Source organism: Phodopus roborovskii, unplaced genomic scaffold (genome assembly GCF_943737965.1).
Source record: "Phodopus roborovskii unplaced genomic scaffold, PHOROB, whole genome shotgun sequence".
Classification (NCBI taxonomy): Eukaryota; Metazoa; Chordata; class Mammalia; order Rodentia; family Cricetidae; genus Phodopus; species Phodopus roborovskii.
Genome location: NW_026125401.1, coordinates 62,736 through 83,504, shown reverse-complemented (window position 1 = coordinate 83,504; position 20,769 = coordinate 62,736). Strand labels below are relative to the sequence as shown.

General features: G+C 48.7%; 2 protein-coding genes across 2 annotated transcripts; both read right to left on the bottom strand.

Annotated features, from left to right (window-relative positions):
* Positions 1-1,476: 1,476 nt before the first annotated feature.
* On the bottom strand, positions 1,477-19,311 carry LOC127215256 (paired immunoglobulin-like type 2 receptor beta-2). The gene is made up of 4 exons (XM_051175640.1): positions 18,941-19,311; positions 16,333-16,510; positions 14,176-14,232; positions 1,477-1,539 (listed from the first exon to the last, which is right to left on the bottom strand). The coding sequence occupies exons 1-3, from the start codon at positions 19,287-19,289 to the stop codon at positions 14,220-14,222; spliced, it is 540 nt and encodes a 179-aa protein (XP_051031597.1). The 5' UTR covers positions 19,290-19,311; the 3' UTR covers positions 1,477-1,539; positions 14,176-14,219.
* LOC127215255 (paired immunoglobulin-like type 2 receptor beta-2) lies at positions 2,243-6,746 on the bottom strand. The gene is made up of 4 exons (XM_051175639.1): positions 6,581-6,746; positions 5,922-6,308; positions 3,565-3,754; positions 2,243-2,282 (listed from the first exon to the last, which is right to left on the bottom strand). Exons 1-4 carry the CDS (start codon positions 6,666-6,668, stop codon positions 2,270-2,272), a joined length of 678 nt encoding a protein of 225 aa, XP_051031596.1. The 5' UTR covers positions 6,669-6,746; the 3' UTR covers positions 2,243-2,269.
* Positions 19,312-20,769: the final 1,458 nt, after the last annotated feature.

Genomic DNA, 20,769 nt, shown 5'->3' with positions numbered 1-20,769 from the left:
ACAGGAATCAACTGTGTCTAACCTGAGCATAGACTGAGCATAGAAGACCTTAAACCCCATCCCCAAAATGACACACTTCCTCCAACAAGGCCATACCTACTCCAACAATTTTATGTCTCCTATAGTGCATTCCCTGTGAGCCTATGAGGGCCAGATACAGGCAAACAGCCACAATGTCCGTGTGGCTGTCAAAGCAGCATGGTTTTCATTCTTTTCTTTTTAAAATATACTCTAGAAACAATCTTATTTTACATATCATTCCCAGTGCCCTCTCCCTCCCATCTTCCCATGGCCCTCACCGACTTCCCCCATCTCACCCCCCCATTTACTCTCAGGGAGGGTGAGGCCTTCCATGGGGAATCATCAAAGTCTGTGACATCATTTGGGGCAGGGTCTGGGCCCTCCCCTCCGTATCTAGGATGAGAGATTATCCCTCCATAGGGAATGGACTCTGAAAGTCCATTTGTGCACTGGGGATAAATACTGGCTCCAGTGTCAGAAGTCCCATCAACCGCCCAGCCCTCCTAACTGACATCCACATTCAGGAGGCTTGGTTCAGTCTTATGCTGGTTCCCCAGATGTCTGACTGGAGTCTTGTTCAGGCCAGCTGTTTCTGTGGGTTTCCCCAACTTGGTCTTGACTGCATTGCTCATCACTCCTCCCTGTCTACACCTGGATTCTAGGAGTTTGCTCATTGCTTAGCTGTGGAACTCTGCTTCTGCTGCCATCAGCTACTGGATAGCATTTAAAGTAGTCATCAGTCTCATTATAGGGGAAGTGCATTTAAGGCAGCCTCTCCACCATTGCTTAGATTCTTAGGTGGGTTCTTCCTGTGACTCTCTGTTCATTACCCTAATGTCAGATATCCCTTTAAAGCTATAAAGGTTGTTATTCTTATTTGTCAGGCTGGAAGCTGTCCTCATGTCTCAGAGGCTCTTTGGTAGAAGCTGACCCTCTGACTATCAAATGTGAAGACAGACCATCCTTGAGAAGGAAGTCTTATGCTAGAGGAGACCCCAGAGGACAGAATATGAACATGGCAGGAATCAAGGAAAGAGACTGCATGTAGATGACCTGTGAGGAAAGGAAGCTCAACATGGAACCCAAGCAAGTCCCAGTCTGTCACCTGAGGAGGAGCATGGAGGGGTCAGGGGCTGTGGATGACATGGCGGTGACCATGGAGAAAGGAAGAGAGATACCAGGACCCTCATGCAGTGGTTCTCAGTGTGGACTCGCTGTGTGCCTTGTCCTGGACACAATCTGCAACTCTCTAAGAGGTCTCGTGTGTGTGTGTGTGTGTGTGTGTGTGTGTGAGAGAGAGAGAGAGAGAGAGAGAGAGAGAGAGAGAGAGAGAGAGACAAGAGCCACACTGAGATGATTGTTGGGAGTAAGACATTTATTGAAAAGTGTTATTACTTCTCCAGACAGACAGAGAACAGCACCATTGTGTTCTCAGGACCAGAGTAGACAAGGCGACCTTGGTTCTGAGGAGAGGATATCAGAGTCCACATGTCCAAAGTGTGGCTTCTCTTCTTGTACCTGTCCAAGGAAAGGATCTATCACAGCTCCCTCCTGCAGCCTCTCTGGTCTTCACTAAAGAGTCAGGGGAAGGGAGGGGATGCAGGATGTGTGGCCAGCAACCCATACTTTTAAGTAAACTCACTTCCCTGGTGACAGATGCTGGTCTGGAGTCTGTTAGCAGGGGACTAACAGACAGTGTCTCATCAGGTGCCTGTGGGTGACCCTGAGATGGAGAGGACGATTTTCCAGTTTTCTCCTTGTATCAGTTAGGTCCCCAGAAATGGAAGCCAGGTTCTTTGGGCTAGGCGGCCAACATCATTCCCACTGAGCTATCTTGTTTGCCCACACTATTTTTTGTTCTTTAATAAGTAATTTAAAAATTCTTCATTTAAATAAGAATTAGAAAATGTTGTTAATATGATTTATCTTTTTGGGTTTTTTTTTTTTTTTTGTGACATAGCCTCTCACTGGCTTGGAACTCTCCTATTAGTGTTGAGTAGCTGCACATCGAGCCCTATGACTCTGCTCTGTTCTCGCTTGTCCAGGGCTGAAGGTACAATTTCCTGCCATCTGCTTTGCTAATAATGTGTGTTTTCTGGATCAATCTCAGGTCCTCCTGTCCATGTTCGAGGGTTTCCTGACTGAATCATCTCTCTACTCCCTTGCATGTCTCTCAGAGCAAACATCCTGAAAGGCCCCTCACCTGCTCGCTGGGATGACGGGGCGCCCACCTGGCTGGGCTTTGGCTTTAGGGTGCTGGCCTGTAGGAGAAGAAACGGTGTCAGTGTGGCAGCCATGCTGACCCTCCCTCTGCCTCTCAGCTGTTCTCTGTGTTCAGACAACATTAGGGGCCCAGGGCAGCAAACAGCTCTGCAGCAGCCATTCAGGGACAGGATGAGAGTCACCAGGACCTGGGGCCAGTCCTCAGCTGTCCTTCAGCACAGCACAGCCAATCAGGGGAAAGCTCTCCTGGTCCATTGCTCCTTGTCCATCCCCTTTCCCTTTACTTCCTTCCCCCTGCCTTGAACTCCTGTCCCTTCCCTGCTTTCCCTCTCTGCACTCACCATGCCTCCCCTTTGCCTCCCTGGGAACCAGCTCTGTAGCTTTCCCTGTGAGTGCAGCCTGCTGCAGCCCTGCCAGTTCAGCCTCAGGGCTGGAGTCACAGTCAGACTTGTGCTGTGTCTGAGGCTGCTGCTCTCCAGAGCTCAGTTCCTCTTCTTCCCTCATTGGAGGGCCGGGCCCTTCTGAAAACCAGGGGCTACATGGTTAAGTCTGTATTTCTGCACTTTCTAGTATATTCTAGTCTTTACTGATCTCACTATACATCTGTAGTCTTCTACTCACTGTAGATTTAAATCTACACTGAACACAGTCCACACTTGGCTCTTGTTTTATGTGTACAAGGTCAATATGAGCCCAGGTTGGCCTTCAACTTTCTATGTAACTGCAGATGGCCTTGAACTTGGGATCCTTCTCTTTCCATTTCTCAAATGCTGGGATTAGAGATGTTCCTAGGTGTGTTCCCATATTTATTTTTTAGAATCCTTAAGAATGTTAGAAGACAAACCATTTGTCTTCACAAAAATGCAGTTGGAAATGAATAGGGATTGCAATGAATTTCTTGATTGTTTTGCCTTGTAAGGACTTACAGTATATATTTTACAGTATGTAAATATCCTTACATATTTTAGTGTTTCCCAAAAAATTTTAAAAGATTTTTGGGCAGTATATATGTGAGTATGTATATTTTCATATGTGAAAACATGTGTATGGCAGAGGACAACCTTAGACATTGACCTGCAAGAGCTGGACCACCCAAATGCCCCCTTGACTTCCACAGGAACAGGCTCTGTGTATATCTGTACTTGATCCACATGGTTTCTAAGGCAAGTAGGTGCCAATTTAGTCTTTGTTGAGTTCAGCCATTTTACTTTACTTGTGTCCCTTGGACTCTGCCCTGCACAAGCTCATCCTTCCCCATCCCCCCACAGCTGAGAGAACTCAGAGGGGAAGCTCAGGTGAGGGCCTGTCCTGGACACTTACCTTTGCTCCCAGCACAGGAAGATCATCAACACACAGACGGGGGTTATGAGCACAGCCGTGGCCACCACCACCCCGACTGTGGCTGCCAGGTTCACAAGTGAAGGATTGCTCTGACCCTCTGTGTCCTCCAGGCCAGCTGTGGTGACTGCAGAGGTGACTAAGGAGGGAGTTTTCATGGTGGTGCTGACAGCTGGGGAGAGACTAGAGTTAGCACTTCTTCCCTGGATGAGGGAGGGATGGGGTGAGTCCCACCTTGTCTCCTCTGTGGGATGTGGGACGGGAACAGCTCTTAGAAGTTCACACAGAGAGGGGCACAAAGGCTGAGACTCTAGGAGAGCAAGGTCAAATGCACGCTCTGCACCTGTCCTGGAGGTGTGTCCTCAGATCTTCATTTGGTCACAGGTAAATAAGTCACAGAAGTAGTTGTTTTGTTCTAAACGTAGGTAATGTACACAGATCTCTAAATCCATAGAGTGTTTGGTCTCTGCAGTTTAGAACCTGAGATTAATCCCAAGAACCCATATGCAGAGCCTGGTGAACCCGACATGGCCTTTACTCTTAGCCCTGGAGGCAGAGGCAGGACATCTGTGAGATAAAGCCACCACCCTGTCTGTGTATTCAGTTCCACACCAAAACAGCTGAGTGAGCTGTGATCCCAGGACTGAGGAGGTGGAGACAGCATGTCCCTAGACTCACTGGCCATCCAGCCTAGCCTACTTGGCAATCTCAAAGCCAATGTGAGACCCTGACACACACACACACACACACACACACACACACACACAAAGGTGGATGACACCTGAAGTTGTCATATAGTCTCACATGTGCTCATGAACAAATGTGTACATTCCTGCATTCACAAACACAAACACACACACACACACACACACACACACACCTGTGTTAACAGACCCACATCACACATACAGAATACACAAAAATGTATAACAGAAAATATACAATTCTGGCTGTAAGTGTATAGCTCAGTGCAGAGCAGAGTACATTAATTTCCTCTACAAACATCACTGAGGTCAATTTCTGTAACATATTCCTATTGGGAAATCCTAACCCAGCTGTTCTCTACTTGTGTGTCCCTAAGCTCACAAGGGCCGGATTATCAGGTATCCTGCATATCATGTATTTACATTACAAGTCATAAGAGCATCAAAATTAAAGTTGTGATGCAGCAACAAAGAAATTGTATGGTTGGGGATCATCACAATAAGAGGAACTTTTAAAGGGTCACAGTAAAGAAGGTTGGGAACTCCTGCTCAAGAACCATGAAACAGCTCCTTCCCTTTTCTGAGCTCTGGAAACTACTGTTTGACAATACACCAGGTCAACATGGCCATCACAGAGACTGCACAGAGAACTGCGCTCAGGGCGTCCTCTCAGAGGTTGACCTCAATATAATCAAGAGCCACAGCTGGGCGTCGCAACATATGACTATCTCAGCACTTGGGAGCCAGAGGCAGACAGATTTATGTGAGGTCCATGCCAGCCTGGTCTACTTGTGAGCTTGGGGACAAGCAAGGCTAAGTGGTGAGACCCTGTGCTATAAAACAAAAATATAAATAAAGAAATTAACATCTACACAGCAAGGTTGTGAACAAGAACCAAGTACATCGACTCCTGCGGCTCCAGGATGGCCATGTTCAGGACCACACAGTGACTGGGTTGGGTATCAGTACTCCCAGTGCATGGGCCTGCAGTCCCTTCTGCCTCGGATGAGCTGCTCTGTCTTCAGACACATCATGAAGGAGGCATTATTTTGAAAATCCCAAGGGCTTCTGTGGGAAAGGTGAGGGCAAGGGAAGGAAGGAAGGGGGTTGGGAAACCGAGAGGAGGGGGTTTGTAGGGCTGAGGTGAGGGATGTGTCCTGGGAGCTAGCAGGACTAGTGGGCACTGTGGTGACGGGTGGCAGTTTACAATTGGATTGTAGGACATGAAGAACATCCAGTGGGCACCTACTGTTTATTCTGGGCTTAGGTGGGAGCTGTGTGGAGACCTGCCACAGGACCAAGTGAGTCAGCTACATCCTGGAGACGTCAACCCACCTGGAGGTCATGGGGAATGGGGGCAGTGGGCAGAGCCGTGGTGTTAGACTTGGAACAAAAGGGGATGAACTAGGGTAGAGGGCCCATCATGAAGCCTAGTTAGGTGTGGGGTTCTCTCTGAGCAGAGAATGGCAGACAAGGTCAGAGACGGCAGCAAAAGCTTGTCACAACTACTAGGACAGAGGCATGGGCAGAGCCAAGGAAAAGGAATATGAAGCCAAGCTCAGAGGTGTGGAGCCTGAGGTGACATCTAGTGGAGAGGAAATCAGAGGCATCAAAACCTAAGCCAGCATGGCTCACCACGGGTGATGGTAAGTTGAGTCCCTTCAATTGACTGCCAACTCTCCGTGCCTTTTGTTGTGTTCAGATGAACTCTGCAGAAGTACACTGTCTGGTCCTCCTCCTTCAAGTCCAGGATTCTGAGGACTCCGGATGTCTGAGGCTGTGTCCAGTTCAGGATGAGCCGGTTCTTGAAATGTTTGTGTATGAAAGGTGGGGAGGAGTTGTAGATAAATTCCCCATGGAAGACTTTCCATCTCCAGAGAATCCTCATCTGCCGAATCTTTGTCAACTCCCAGGGGAAGTAGAAGGAGAAGGGGATCTCGATGGAGCCGTCCTGGACACCGGAGAGGCGTGTTGGTTGGTTAACCGCAAAGGATCTTTCTCTGTTGGATCCTGCTGAGTTACCTGGGCAGGATGGGGAGAATTTGGAGCCACTGCAGGACATGGAAAGAACAACTCACAGGCAGGTGTGGGACACAAGAAGGACTGTCCTATGGCTGGTGGGACAGAAAAGATAGAAAGGTTGGGTTGGACCAACTCTGAAGATGAGTACTCTCTTGGGGCAGAGAAGACTGGCTGCTTGCTAGGGCAGTCACCAATCCACATGGCAGTCCACTCTTCCCAGCCCCACTGGCCCACCCTGTGGTTAAGGCAGATAGCAAAGTCCCTCCACTCACCAGCTTGCAGGCATGGTGCTAGCAGCAGCAAAAGCAGGATCCAAGCCATGATCTGATTCCCTTCAGGAATCGAGAGCAGCAGAGCCATCAGGCAGGGGAACAGGCCCTGTGGAGGGACCCTGGGGTGCTCAGGACTCAGGAGAGAATCTTGTTAAAATGACCCACACCCTCCAGGCCTTCTCATGTGGAGAACTGAATGGGGACAGGACCTCCTTATCTGCACCTCCTTGTGGCCACCAATTTTTTTTTTTAATCATCTGACTTCCTCTTTCTCATGTTGCAGAAGATCTGCCCTCTGATCACTGACAACATGACTGCGCCTTGAGCCCAGCCCCCCCATTTTTGGCTAGAAGATATGGCCTTGACATCACCATGGAGGCCTCTTTCCCATCTTGACCTCCTGTCTATCCAGGCTGTCTTTCTCTTCCTCCCTCCTTATCCTGCCTCCCCTCCCCAGTCTCTCATATCTTCCTGTCTTGATGGTTCTCTGTTCTCTGTGTCTCAGCCTCCATCATCTCAAGGAAGGGGCTTCCTGGACGAGCATGTGCTCTTTCCGGGAGAGAAAAGCTGAGCAGCTGAATCCCATACTCAGCTAAGAGATGCTAATGATGGAGATGCTGGAGTGGATGCTTCCTCAGTTCCCAACTCTAGAACGTGGTTTCTTCCTTCCTTCCTTCCTTCCTTCCTTCCTTCCTTCCTTCCTTCCTATTTTTCTTATTTTTACATATCAATCCCAGTTCCTTCTCTCCCTCTCTCCCACCCATGCCCCCTGACCACCCTCCCATCTCACCCCCTCCACACACACACACACACACACACACACACACACTCCACAGGGAGGGTGAGGCCTTCCAGGAGGGATCATTAAAATCTGTCAAGTCATTTGGAGTAGGGCCTAGGCCCTCCCTCCTGCCTCTAGGTTAAGGGAGTATCCCTCCATGGGGAATGTGCTCCCAAAGTCCTTTTGTGCATCAGGGATACATCCTGGTTCCACTGTCAGAGGTCCTGTAGACTGCCCAGGCCTTCTAACAGAGACCCATGTTCAGGGAGTCTGAGTCGGTCCAATGCTGGATTCCCAGCTATCTGTCTGGGGGTCCATGAGCTCCTCCTTGTTCAGGTCAGCTGACTCTGTGGGTTTCTGTAGCCTGATCTTGTTCCCTTTTCTTATCACTCCTCTCTCTCTCTCTCTGCATTTGGGTTCCAGTTCGGCTCAGTGTTTAGTTGTGGGTGTCTTCTTCTGTTTCCATCAGCTACTAGATGAGGGCTCTATGATGTCACATAATTTAGTTATCAATCAGGGAAGGGCATTTAAGGTAGCCTTTCCACTGTTGCTCAGCTTGTTAGTTGGGGTCAGTCTTGTAGGTCTATGGACATTTCTCTAGAGTCAATTTTCTATTCAAACCTATAATGGCTCCCTCTTTTATGGTATCTCTTTCTTTCTTTTTTTCTTTCTTTCTTTCTTTCTTTTTTTCTTCTCTTGTCTATTCCTCCTCTGACTCAATCTTCCTAGTCCCATGTAGAACATGGTTTCTTATTCTGCTCTTTGAGCCCTTGCCCTTCTTCAGCAACTCCATATAGTCCTCAGGATGAACCAAGTCATGGTAGACCAGCACTTCCCTGCCCTGCCCTGCCCTGCCCTGCCCTGCCCTGCCCTGCCCATTTCACAATGTCCCTAGCCTTCCCAGACATGGATTTTAAAGCTTATTCTGTTTCTGAAAGAGCCTGCTGCCCTCCCGCCCACAGAAAGAGCCCTGGCTCCGGTCATGCCAGCATCAGATGAAGGACCTCACTAAGTCCTTGTAGGGTTCTGCTCTGCACTGAGTTGTCAGCCTGGCCAAAAGGCATCACTCAGCCTTACCTTAAAGGCCAGGAACAGGTGACACCTCCCTTGAAGTTCTAGAGATGACTTGGTCTAGCTGTGGTCATTCCAGAACATTCTCTGCACTAATTGGGAAAACAAGGCTCTGAGGAGCAATGTGTCACTCATGACATACTTCATGGGACATCTCTGAGAGGCAACACAGACTGTGACTAGGATGGAGACATGAGAGATGGGGGTAGAGGTTGTCGTGGCCTCTGGGCTGGTTCTGTAGAAAGGTCATCCTACCCTTCCCTGTGACAAGGCTCCATCAGTTCCCTGATGAGCAAGAAGACATGATTGTACCAGAGGAAGTGGCATCATTCTTCCTGAGTGACATGTGCAGAGGTGAATTCCCATTTCCTTAGGTTCCTGGCATTGATAGCCTTCTTCCCTGTAGCTGGCTATGCAGCCTGCCATCTGTCATATCTGCTTTCTCTGCCTTCCTCACAGTCCCCACAGCCCTCTGATCCCTTGACCTGAGCTCTTATGGTCATGGACCTCATTCTCATGGCCTCAGGGCTAGCTGCACATGGACACACTTCAAGATGCATCCATTGTACCCTTAGAGATGCAGGCAGAGCCTTTGGGATGAGTTGGCCCCAGATGAACAGTCAGTCAGGAGAAGGGACAGGGTATCTGTCAGGAAGTGGTCCCTCTTTATTGGGTGGGGTCTCAAGTAGCCCAGGCTGGACCTTGAACTTGTTATGTAACCAAGGATGACCTTGAACTCCTACTGACCCTCCTGTCTGCTCTCCCAAGTGCTGAGGTGACTTGTGTGCCCAACTGCACACCTTTGTGTCCTGAAGCAGATGGAACCTAGGGTTCTGTGTGTGCCAAGCACACACAGACTCTACCAGATGACCCACATCTTTAGACTCCATGAGGTCAGAGACAGGGGACCTTCTGGTCCTGAGCATGCCCCTCCAGGCTTTATCTGGCTTTGCCCTACTGTCTGGGGTCGATGGATAAAAGGTCGCTCAATTTCTAAGTCACCAAGGATCATCTGGCCTTAACAAGACTGTCATATACTAGTGTATGGGAAGTATAATTTAAAAAATTAAAAGCCAGGTGGTGTAGGCATGGTGTTGTACACCTTTAATTCTAGCATTTGGGAGGCAGAGGCAGAGGTAAGTGGGACTCTGAGTTTGTGGCCAGCCTGGTCAGTATATTCAGGTCCTGAACTGGAGTGGCACAGAATGAGATCTTTTCTCAAAAAGCCAAAAACCCTTTAAACAAACAAACAAACAAACAAGCCAAAAAATCAAGCTGGGTATTGGTGGTGCACGCCTTTAATCCCGGCACTCGGGAGGCACAGGCAGGTGGATCTCTGAGAGTTAAAGACCAGCCTGATCTACAAAAGCTATTTTCAGGATAGAGTCCAAAGCTGCACAGAGAAACCCTGTCTCGGCTCCAACTAACAATCTGAGCAACAGTGAAAAGGCTACCTTAAATGCCCTTCCCTGATAATGAGATTGATAACTAACTTATATGCCATCATAGAGCCCTCATCTAGTAGCTTATGGAAACAGAAGCAGACACCCACAGCTAAACACTGAGCTAAACTCCTGGAATCCAGTTGCAGAGAGGGAGGAGTGATAAGAAAAGGGGTCAAGACCAGGCTACAGAAACCCACAGAGACAGATGACCTGAACAAGAGGGAACTGGGATCGACATATAAAATAGTAAATTAAATAAATAATTTTAAAAAGCCAAAATTCAAAACAAACAAAAAACCACAAACAACAAAAACCTGCAAACAAACAAAAAACTCAAAGTAGATGGTGTTCTGAGTAGTGAGTGATACCTGAGGTTGTCCTCTGGCCTTCACATACATGCACACATTTACTTACACACGCGCCTACACAAACACACACACACACACACACACACACACAAATCATGCAAGGCACCTTTTACATTGGATCCACCACCACACATTTACCCAGTCCTCCTCCTGAGTAAACATGGTCTCCAGGGCAGGCTCTGTGACTCTTCAGACTCCAGTTCCTGATGCTGTCCCCAGCATTCAGACTGATTTTATATCCAACTGTGTTATCCCATGAGAGTGATGAAAACCAAACCATCTAATTCCAGAAACTTCCCTCAAATAACCCACACTACAGGCCTTGTGGGCCCCAACACAGAAGATAACTATTGATGTTTAATAAGGATCAGGAGAAACAAACAGGCCGAATAGATGTTTATTCAGGAAGAAATAACTTACAACATAGACAGATGAACACCAGCAGGTTCCTGGTCCCAAGGATGCCTCCGGATGTTCTCCTATCCCTGTGCTGCAAGCAAGAGAGTGCTCCAAGCCCCCTCCTAAGACTTAGTTCCCCCAGGTAATGTCCAGCCCTGTCTCCACCCCCCAATGGGCGTGGTATATGCCACAGGTGCAGACAGATAACCTCATTGACACTACTTCCGATCCATCTGCCCACCCCTCCTGTCACACCATGTATCCTCCTACTCCTTGATTTCTCTTGTCCCATGACAACATACAGACCCAGATTAACCTTCCCAGCCTGGGGCCTGAGGGATTGCCAGAGTAGAAGGATGGTGGATGAGGGTGTAGACAGGACACTGCAGCTTTATAATAACAAGTTGCCCCACCTCCGCCTGACCTCTTCTTTGTCTCCTAGGATGGCATCATCATCATCTTCATCTTCATCTCCCTCACGTGCTGCCCAACCTCAACGTGAGCACTCCCTGCACTCCTGCTCAGGGGAGCCCCAAGAAGAAGCTCTGCACTGTGTCCTAGAGGCCCAGTGGGTGGGGCTGCGTGACCAGCTCAGTCTCCTGCTCCTCTGGTAGGAAGTCTCCCAGCCTCTGCAGATACTGAAGGGCAGAGGCAGGACTTCACACATCATTGAGTTTGAGGTCACAGAAACTGAAACACTACCAATTCCCTTTTCAATGTTATGTCTGTTGCTTTAAAAAACATAATTAATACTTACAAAATATGTACCAGTGACTTTCAAGACATAACTGGTGACATCTTCAAGTTCTCTGTCTCCATACAATCTGATGTATGGAGCTGATGGACAATCTACCTCCACGTTCTCTCTGTACTGCTTGGAGTTTTGGTTAGCTTTGTTGTTTGTTTGGTTTTGAAACAGAGTCTCATAGAGCCCAGGCTGGCCTCAAGCTTAATATGTAGCAATGATAACTTTCAGTTCATGATCTTCCCATCTCTGATGTCAATTATTGGGATTACAGGCATATGCCACCATACTCAGCTTCCTCTAGTATTTTTTGTTACTGACTGGCTCAGGCCAGGGAACACAAATCCTAAACACTGGCAGCCATGTTTGACTCATGTCTACCATTTACTTGAGCAGTAATGTTCCTTTAAGGGCATTTGGCCAGAAGTGAAGTACCTTAATGATGTTCCAGGATAAGCTTTTGCTGCTGGACCATTTGATGTTTCTCCCTTGTGGACACAGAAAACTGAACCGGTAAGTCACATGACCATTTGAGTAACAGCTTTGAGGTCCCTTTTCTGTACCCAGCTGCCTGTGGGGAAGAGATGAAGAACAGACACCCTTTAGGTGACTGGCAGCTTGCTTATGTGAACACCTCAAAGATGCTCAGAAGAGACAGCACCTCAGCTGCCAAAATAACTGTGACCATGGCTGCTGCAGAGTTCAGCCTCAGGAGGCTTGGATGCAGTGACACCACTGCAGACATCTCTCTGCTGCCCCAGGAGACTTCACTTTAGCCAGGAGAGGCCTTGGTGACTTCTCCATGAGTCCTCCATTTTGAGCTAGTCTTATGGGTTTGGGGACAGTTTTCCCATGACTCAGCAAGGCTGATGATTGGTAGGTATTTGAGGATTGTGATTGGTGGGAATAGAGCTACACCTATGCAGGACAGTGATTGGTGGATCGCATTCACCCATGCCTGCCTTGGGGTTTCTATTGCTGTGAAGAAACACCTTGAGCATGATAGCTCTTATAAAAGAAAAGATTTAATTGGGGCTGGCTTACAGTTTCAGAGGTTTAGTCCACTATCATCATGGTGGGGCGTGGCAGCGTGCAACCAGACATGGTGCATCTTGATCCCCAGGCAACAGGAAGTGAATGAGTCTAAACTGAGCATAGACCGAGCATAGGAGAATTCAAACCCCATTCACACAATGACACACTTCCTCCACCCAGGCCATACCCACTCCAACAAAGCTAAGCCACCTAATAGTGCCACTCCCTATGAGCTTAAAGGGAGCCATTTACATTCCAACTGCCACATTGCCCTTAATTGTCTTCCGGCTTTGAAAGCAGCCTAGTTTTCATTGATCAGTCCTTGGATGCTGTCCTTATATCGCAGAGGCTCTTTAGTAGAAGCTAACCCACTGACAATCAAATGTGAAGACAGACCGGCTTTGGGAAGGAAGTCTTGTGCTAGATGCGGCCCCAGAGGTCAGAATATCAACATGGCTGGAAATAAGGAAAGCAACTGCATGTAGATGGCCTGTGAGGAAAGGAAGCTCAACACGGGACCCAAGCAAGCCATGTCTGTCACCTGTGGAGCAGCATGGAGGGGTCAAGGAGAAACAGATGGATTGCTGGGAGTAACCCATGTAATGAAAGTGTTATTAATTCCATAGACTGAAACGGCTTCATCCGGTTCTCAGGACAGAGGAAGATATTATGACCTGGGCTCGGGAAAGGCCATCAGAGCTCACGTGGCAGAACTGTGGGGTCTCTTCTTACACCTTTCCAAGGACAGGGTGTTTGCATGGCACAGGCCTGCAGACATGCTCTCTGATTCCCAGCCTGGGGCAGGGAGGACAGTTGGGAGCAGGATGTGTGGTCACTACTTTGCTGTAAACTCTCCTCCCAGGAGAGAGGTCCTGGCTCCTGGACATCTGTAATCTGGGGTCTCATAGACGATGTCAGGTGTGTGCAGGTGTCTGTGAGAGGGAGAGGACAGTTTTCTTGCACCCACTTGTGTGCCCTGGAATTGAACCCAGATTCTTGGGCCAGGCAGCAGGCTCCTTTTTCCTACTGAGCTATCGCTCTTCTCCTGGTGTTTCTTTCATCCATTAACATATAACTTTAAAATAATTGATCTAAAATAAATTTAGGAAATGTCATGACCATGTTTGTCCCCTTGGGAATCCACAGGCTATTACATAGCCTGCCGTTGCTCTGGAACTCAGCAATTAGGCTAGACTAGCTGGACAGACAGCCCATGACTCTGGTTGACTCTTGCTTGTCCAGGGCTGGGATTGCAAACATATGCCACCTGCCAGGTTCATAATGTGGGTTCTGGAGATCAAGCTAAGATCCTCATGTGTCCCCCTACCCCCCCCCCCAAAGCGTTGCTGGCAGAATCATCTCTCTAGCTCTCTTGCATGCCTCTTACAACAAATTTCCCCAAACAGCCTGTCTGAATCAAAGACCATTGCTGTGAAGAGACACCATGACCACAGCAACTCTCACAAGGGAAAACATTTAATTGGGGCTGGCTTACAGTGTCAAAGGTTTAGTTTATTATCATCATGGTGAGAAGTTTCGTGGTACACAGGCAGACATGGAGCTGTAAATGTACCTAGGATGCTGTTCATTCTACATCCAGATTGGAGGCAGCAGGAAGAGGGAGGGAGACACTGGTCCTGGCTTGAGCATTTGGAATGGCAAAGCCTAACAGCAATGACCCACTTCCTCCCCTGTGTGCCATTGCTGGAGACACAGCATACACATGCTTGTCCTTATGCTGACCACCACACCTGCTCGCTGGGATGACGGGCGCCCACCTGGCTGGGCTTTGGCTTTAGGGTGCTGGCCTGTAGGAGAAGAAACGGTGTCAGTGTGGCAGCCATGCTGACCCTCCCTCTGCCTCTCAGCTGTTCTCTGTGTTCAGACAACATTAGGGGCCCAGGGCAGCAAACAGCTCTGCAGCAGCCATTCAGGGACAGGATGAGAGTCACCAGGACCTGGGGCCAGTCCTCAGCTGTCCTTCAGCACAGCACAGCCAATCAGGGGAAAGCTCTCCTGGTCCATTGCTCCTTGTCCATCCCCTTTCCCTTTACTTCCTTCCCCCTGCCTTGAACTCCTGTCCCTTCCCTGCTTTCCCTCTCTGCACTCACCATGCCTCCCCTTTGCCTCCCTGGGAACCAGCTCTGTAGCTTTCCCTGTGAGTGCAGCCTGCTGCAGCCCTGCCAGTTCAGCCTCAGGGCTGGAGTCACAGTCAGACTTGTGCTGTGTCTGAGGCTGCTGCTCTCCAGCTCTCAGTTTCTCGTTATATCTCATTGGAGGGCTGAGCCCTTCTGAGAACCATGGGCTTAAATAGTTCAAATCACTACTTCTGAGCTTTCTATAACTCTCCACTTTTCTTTGTACTTATCCTGCAGTCTTCTTACCATGCAATCGAATCTCCTCTGAAACCAAACAACACTTGGTGTTTTGTTTGTTTGTTGTGTGTGTGTACAAGGTCTCAATGAGCCCAAGTCACTTTTAACTTACTACATTACTGCAGATGGCCTTGAACTCCTGATCCTATCTGTGTACTTCCCTAGGGTTGGAATTACAGGGTTCTTCTAATGTGTCTGCAGTTTTATTTCTTAGAGTCCTTATGAATTTTAAAAGATAAGTCACATATCTCTACAAAAATGAAATTGGGATTTGTATAGGAGTGTGTTGGGGGACGTCCTTCTGTTTATATGTTTCTCTTATTGTTTGATGAATAAAACATTGATTGTCCAGTAGCCAGGCAAGAAGCATAGGAGGGCTACCAGACCAGGAAAATTCTGGGAAGAGGATGGAGAGAGAGGTTTTGGGGGGAGAAGCTATGTAGCTGCCAAAGGAGTAACATGCCGGATTATGGGTAAGCCACAGCCTCGTGGCAATACATAGTTCAATAGAAATGGGTTAATAATTAAGAAAGAGCCAGCCAATAAAAAGCCTGAGCCTTTGGTCAAACAGTTTAAAATTAACATGCCTCTGTTTGCTTGTTTGAGGCTAATCGGCTATGGGACCAGGCAGGAAAGAAACTCAGACTACAGGTGTGTATTAAAATTTTAGAGAATTTTGCATTATAAGGACTTAACGTCTAAAATTTTCAATGCTGAAAATACCCTTATATTTATTTATCTAAATTTAAAAATTTATTTTTGTGTAGTACTCCAAGAACACATGTATACATTTGCATTGTGCACACTCTTGTGGATGTTAGAGTACAATGATGGCTGTGGTTGTGAATGGCAGGGGGCTCAGCAATTATGCAGGGCTGGCAGCACAGTGAGCCTCAGGGATCCTAATGCATCTGCCTATCCAAACATCTGCAACATGGCCAACTTTTTACGTGAGTTCTTGTGTTTGTGTGGCAACCAATTCATCACCAGAGCTACCCTGCAGGCTTTTCTGTAATTTCTCTCAGCAGGGTTTTGTTTTTAGGGCACGTATTTATGCCTCTTTTAGTGTAGGTCATTTCCATACATGTTCTTTCATCTGTGGGTTTAATATTCACCATTGTCTTAATTCCCGTTATAAGACCGTATCCCCAACACAAACAGTTGTCACACAAACAGTTGTCTCATTTTAACCCATTTCACTTCCTGTGAGCTGTGGTCCTTGAATGCTGGTCTACCTCAGACCTTGTATAGAAGCTACAGGTCTTTCCAAATGAGCAGCCAGCCCCTGAGGCTCCCACATGCCCCATGAATTCCTCAGGAGCAGACTCTGTGTCCATCTGCACTTGATCCTCTAATTTCCAGCTGGGACTCTGGGACAGTGGGCACAGATTCAGCCCTGGTTGAGCTCAGCCCCCTTCCTCCTGCCCTTGTGTTCTCTGGACTCTGCCCAGCACAAGCTCATCCTTCCCTATTGCCCACAGCTGAGAGAACTCAGAGGGGAAGCTCAGGTGAGGGCCTGTCCTGGACACTTACCTTTGCTCCCAGCACAGGAAGATCATCAATGCATAGGCAGAGGTTATAAGTGCAACTGTGGTAACCACCACCCTGACCATGGCTCCCAGGTTCACAAGTGAAGGATTTCTCTGGCTCTCTGTGTCCTCCAGGCCAGCAGAGGTGATGATGGAGGGAGTTTGTATGGTGGTTCTGACAACTGGGGAGAGATGAGAGTTACAGATCTTCCCTGGATGCGGGAGGGATGGGGTGAGAATCACATGTTGACTCCCCTGTGGGATGTGGGATGAGGAACAGCTCTCAGAAGTTCCCACAGAAAGAGGAACAAAGGCTGAGACTCTAGGAGAGCAAGCTCCAATGTACGCTCTGCACCTGTCCGTCCTGGTGGTGTGTCCTCAGATTTTCATTTGGTCACAGACGGCTAAGCCACAGCAATACAGATGTTCTTGTCATAAACGTCAGTAACTTTCATAGATGTCTCAGCCCACAATGTTTGCTCTTGGGAACTTAGAACCTGATATTGATCCCTAGAATCCATGTGAAGACCCTGGTGACCTGGGCATGATCTTTAATCTTAGCCCTGGAGGCAGAAGCAGCAAGATCTCTGTGAGGAAAACGCACGCGTGTGTGTGTGCGCGCACACACGCGCACACACACACACACACACACGCACACATGCACATACTCACACACATACACACATGTGCACATACACACGCACACGCATGCATGCATGCACATACATGCACACACACACACACACACACACACACATTCAGTTCCACACCCAACACAGCTGAGTGACCTGTAATCCCAGCAGAGAGGAGGTGGAGACCGCATGTCCTTGGGGCTCAAGGCCATCCAGCCTATTCTACTTGGCAAACTTGAAGCTAGTGAGAGACCCTGTCTCACAAAATAAGGAAATGTCACATGAAGTTGTCCTGTAGCTTCCACATGCACATGAAGAAATGTGAACACACACACCTGAATAACAGACCCTCATGATCACATACAGAGTATAAACGTGTATAACAGAATATATATAATTTGTCCTTAAGTGTACAGCTCAGTGCAGGGAAGAGGGCATTCATTTCCTCTACAAACATCACTAAGGTTAATTTCCACAAAATGTATCTATTTGAAAAACTAGACCAGCCATTCTGAACCTGTGGTTTGCCACCCCCACAGTGGTGGGACATAAGATATCCTGTATATCAGATATTTACAGAACAAATCGTAACAGTGGCAAAAGTATAGTTAAGAAGTAGTAATGAAATAACCTTTTAGTCTATGTGTGTGAGGGGGAGGGGACTACCATGAGGAACTGTTTTGAGGGTGACAGCATTAGGAAGGGTGAGAGTCACTGCTCTAGATCCTAGAGGCAGCTCCTTTCTCTCCCTGCCCTGAGCCCTGGCCGCTGCTGTTTGATGTGACATCAGGTGAACATGGCAGCCACAGAGACTGCACAGGAACGGGGCTGTGGGCGTCATCTCAGAGGTTAGCATTAGTCCAGTCAAGAGCCACAGCTGGTTGTGGTGGCGTGTGACTCTAATCTCAGCACTTTGGAGGTAGAATCGGACAGATTTCTGTGAGTTCCAGGACAACCAGGGCTAAACGGTGAGATCCTGTCTTCTAAAAGCCAAACACCAATATATAAAGAAATAGCCACAGAGCAAGGCTGTGATGGACAAGGAAGCACACAGAGCCCCCGGCTCCTGTAGGGCCACACGAAGAACTGAGGAGTAAAAGCCACTCAGTGTTCCCAGAGCACGGGACTGCAGTTACTTGTGTCCCAGAGGAGAGGCAGGGATCAGAAGACAGAGCAGTCACAACATGACAATGTGGACATGATTTCCCAAGACATTTGGAACTTGTGTGGGAGTGGGGAGGGCAAGAGGGCAAAAAGAAGAGAGAGGAGTTGGGAAATGAAGAGAAGACAGGAGTGGGTAGGGAGAGGTGAGGGGTGTGTGCTGTGGAGCTAGGAGGGGGAAATGGGGGGCTGTGGTGACAGGTGGCATTTCACACTTAGACTTCAGGACATCAAGAACACCCAATGGGCACCTAGTGTTCATTCTGGTCTTAGGTTGGAGCTGTGTGAAGATGATCAACACAGGGACCAGTGGAGACCTGAAACAGGACATAGTGAGTCAGCGACATCCTGGAGAAGTCTACCCACCTCAAGGTCATGGGGAAGGACAGAAGTGTTCAAGACTGCAGTGTCAATGGTGAACAGAAAATGGTGAACTGAGGGGTATAACACAAGATAAGGATTAGAGAGGGGGTGGCGTTCCATCTGAGCAGAGTGACAGACAAGGTCAGAAGAGACAGCAAAGGCTTGTCCCAACTACAAGGAAAGATTTTGTTGGCAGAGCCAAGGAAAGAAATATGAAAGAAAGCTCAGAGGTGTGGAGCTGAGGTGACATCTAGGGGACAGGATGTCAGAGGCACCAAAGCCAGAGCCAGGGTGGCTCACCATGGGTGATGGTAAGGTGAGTCCCAACTACAAGGAAAGATTTTGTTGGCAGAGCCAAGGAAAGAAATATGAAAGAAAGCTCAGAGGTGTGGAGCTGAGGTGACATCTAGGGGACAGGATGTCAGAGGCACCAAAGCCAGAGCCAGGGTGGCTCACCATGGGTGATGGTAAGGTGAGTCCCGCCAATCGACTGCCAGATCTTCATGCCTTCTGTTGTGTTCAGATAAATTCGGCAGAAGTACACTGTCTGGTCCTTCTCCTTCAAGTCCAGGATTCTGAGGACTCCGGATGTCTGAGGCTGTGTCCAGTTCAGGATGAACCGGTCTTTGAAATGCTCATGTATGAAACCCGAGGAGGAGTTGTAGATAAATTCCCCATGGAAGTGCTTCCATCTCCAGAGAATCCTCATCTGTGGTTCATCTGTCAACTCCCAGGGGAAGGAGAAGGAGAAGGGGATCTTGATGGAGCTGCCCTGGATACCAGGGAGGTGCGCTGGTTGCTTCATCCAATAGACATGTAATCTGTTGGATTCTGCTGAGTTACCTGGGAAGGATGGGGAGAATCTGAAGTCTCTGCAGGGGATGGAAAGGACAACTAAGAGTTTTCCGAGCCATCATCCACAGGTGGATGTGTGACACAGGAAGGACTACACCTATGTCCCACTGTCCCATTTGGGATAGGACGGACAAGGACGGCTTGGTCTGGACCAATGCTAGGATGAGCTCTTTCTTGGGGTCTTAGCACTGGCAGGCTCCTCTAGCATACGCCTGTCCTCATGACAGCCTGTTCTTCCCAGCCTTATGGGTCTCTCCTGTGTTTAAGGTCCCAATATTGAGGTCCCCATCACTCACCAGCTTGCAGCCATGGTGCTGGCAGCAGCAGAAACAGGGTCCATGTTATGATCTGGTTTCCTCTAGGAATCAAGAGCTGCAGAGCCATGAGGCAGCAGAACAGGCCCTGTGGAGGGACCCTGGGGTGCTCAGGGCTCAGGAGAGAATCAGGGTACAGAGGCTCACAACCTCAGGGCCTCCTCATGAGGAGGACTGAGTGGGGGCAGGACCTCCCCATCTCCACTTCCTGTGGTCAACAACTTCCTTTACCATTTTTTTCTTTCTCTTGTAGCAGATGATCCACCCTTGTGGTCACTGACAAGATGGCTGTGCCCTTGAGCCCAGGTCCCATTTTTGACAGGTAGAGCCTTGATCACAGCGTACCAGGATCTCCTCTCTTCCACCTTCACCTCCTGTCTGATCCAATTCTGTCCACGTCCTGTGTGGACTGTGATCACTGATTCCTCACCTCCACATTTCCTCCACTCCTGCCCTCCCCTCAGTCCATTCCCAATTGTGTCTGTGTCTCTCTAAAAACCTCAGAGAAGTACTCAGTTTATGCTCACCTTGCTATCAAAGTGCCCTCTTCCTGCCTTTCATGCTCTCTTCACGATGTCCGGGAAACCAAGGCCAATGGACACTCTCTCCCTGGCTGCTCACTGCTCCCGAGTCTATGACTTCCCTGGGCTTCTCGTGATCATCTCCCTCACCTCCACAGTGACTCCAAATCTTCTCCAGTTCCTGAAGGAGCCTCTCTGCCTCCTACCGTCCTTATCACACACTCAGAAGAGGATGCCGAGCATCAGAGCAGCCCTGGCACATGTCACATGACTGGCACATGGGGGGTTCACTGGACATCTGTTCCTTTAAGTACTTATAGTCGTTCTCTCCACACAGACTTCCGGCTGCCTGCTGGTGCAGCCTCTGAACTCGCCTCAAAGGCAGGGTCCCAGGAGGCTGTTCCCACAAAGCACTGAGTGACTTCCTCTGTGGCTGTTCTAGAACCTTCTTTGAACCAAATGGGCAAAGGAAGCTCAGAGCAGCAATGTGCCACTCATGACATATTGCCTGGGACATCTCCGAGAGTGGACACAGCTGGCCTGTGACTAGGATGGAGGTCTGAGAGGTGGGACTGAGGCTGTTGGTGACCTCAGA

What these genes read in the sequence shown, in the direction of transcription:
- LOC127215255 (XM_051175639.1), bottom strand. Translation starts at nt 6,668, where the DNA reads ATGGCTCTGCTGCTCTCGATTCCTGAAGGGAATCAGATCATGGCTTGG. An exon ending in AGCACCATGCCTGCAAGCTG is followed by an intron (nt 6,309 to 6,580) that starts GTGAGTGGAGGG and finishes CATCCTGCCCAG; the next exon opens with GTAACTCAGCAGGATCCAAC. An exon ending in TCAACTTACCATCACCCGTG is followed by an intron (nt 3,755 to 5,921) that starts GTGAGCCATGCT and finishes GTCTCTCCCCAG; the next exon opens with CTGTCAGCACCACCATGAAA.
- LOC127215256 (XM_051175640.1), bottom strand. Translation starts at nt 19,289, where the DNA reads ATGAAGCAACCAGCGCACCTCCCTGGTATCCAGGGCAGCTCCATCAAG. An exon ending in TCACCTTACCATCACCCATG is followed by an intron (nt 16,511 to 18,940) that starts GTGAGCCACCCT and finishes ATCTCTCCCCAG; the next exon opens with TTGTCAGAACCACCATACAA.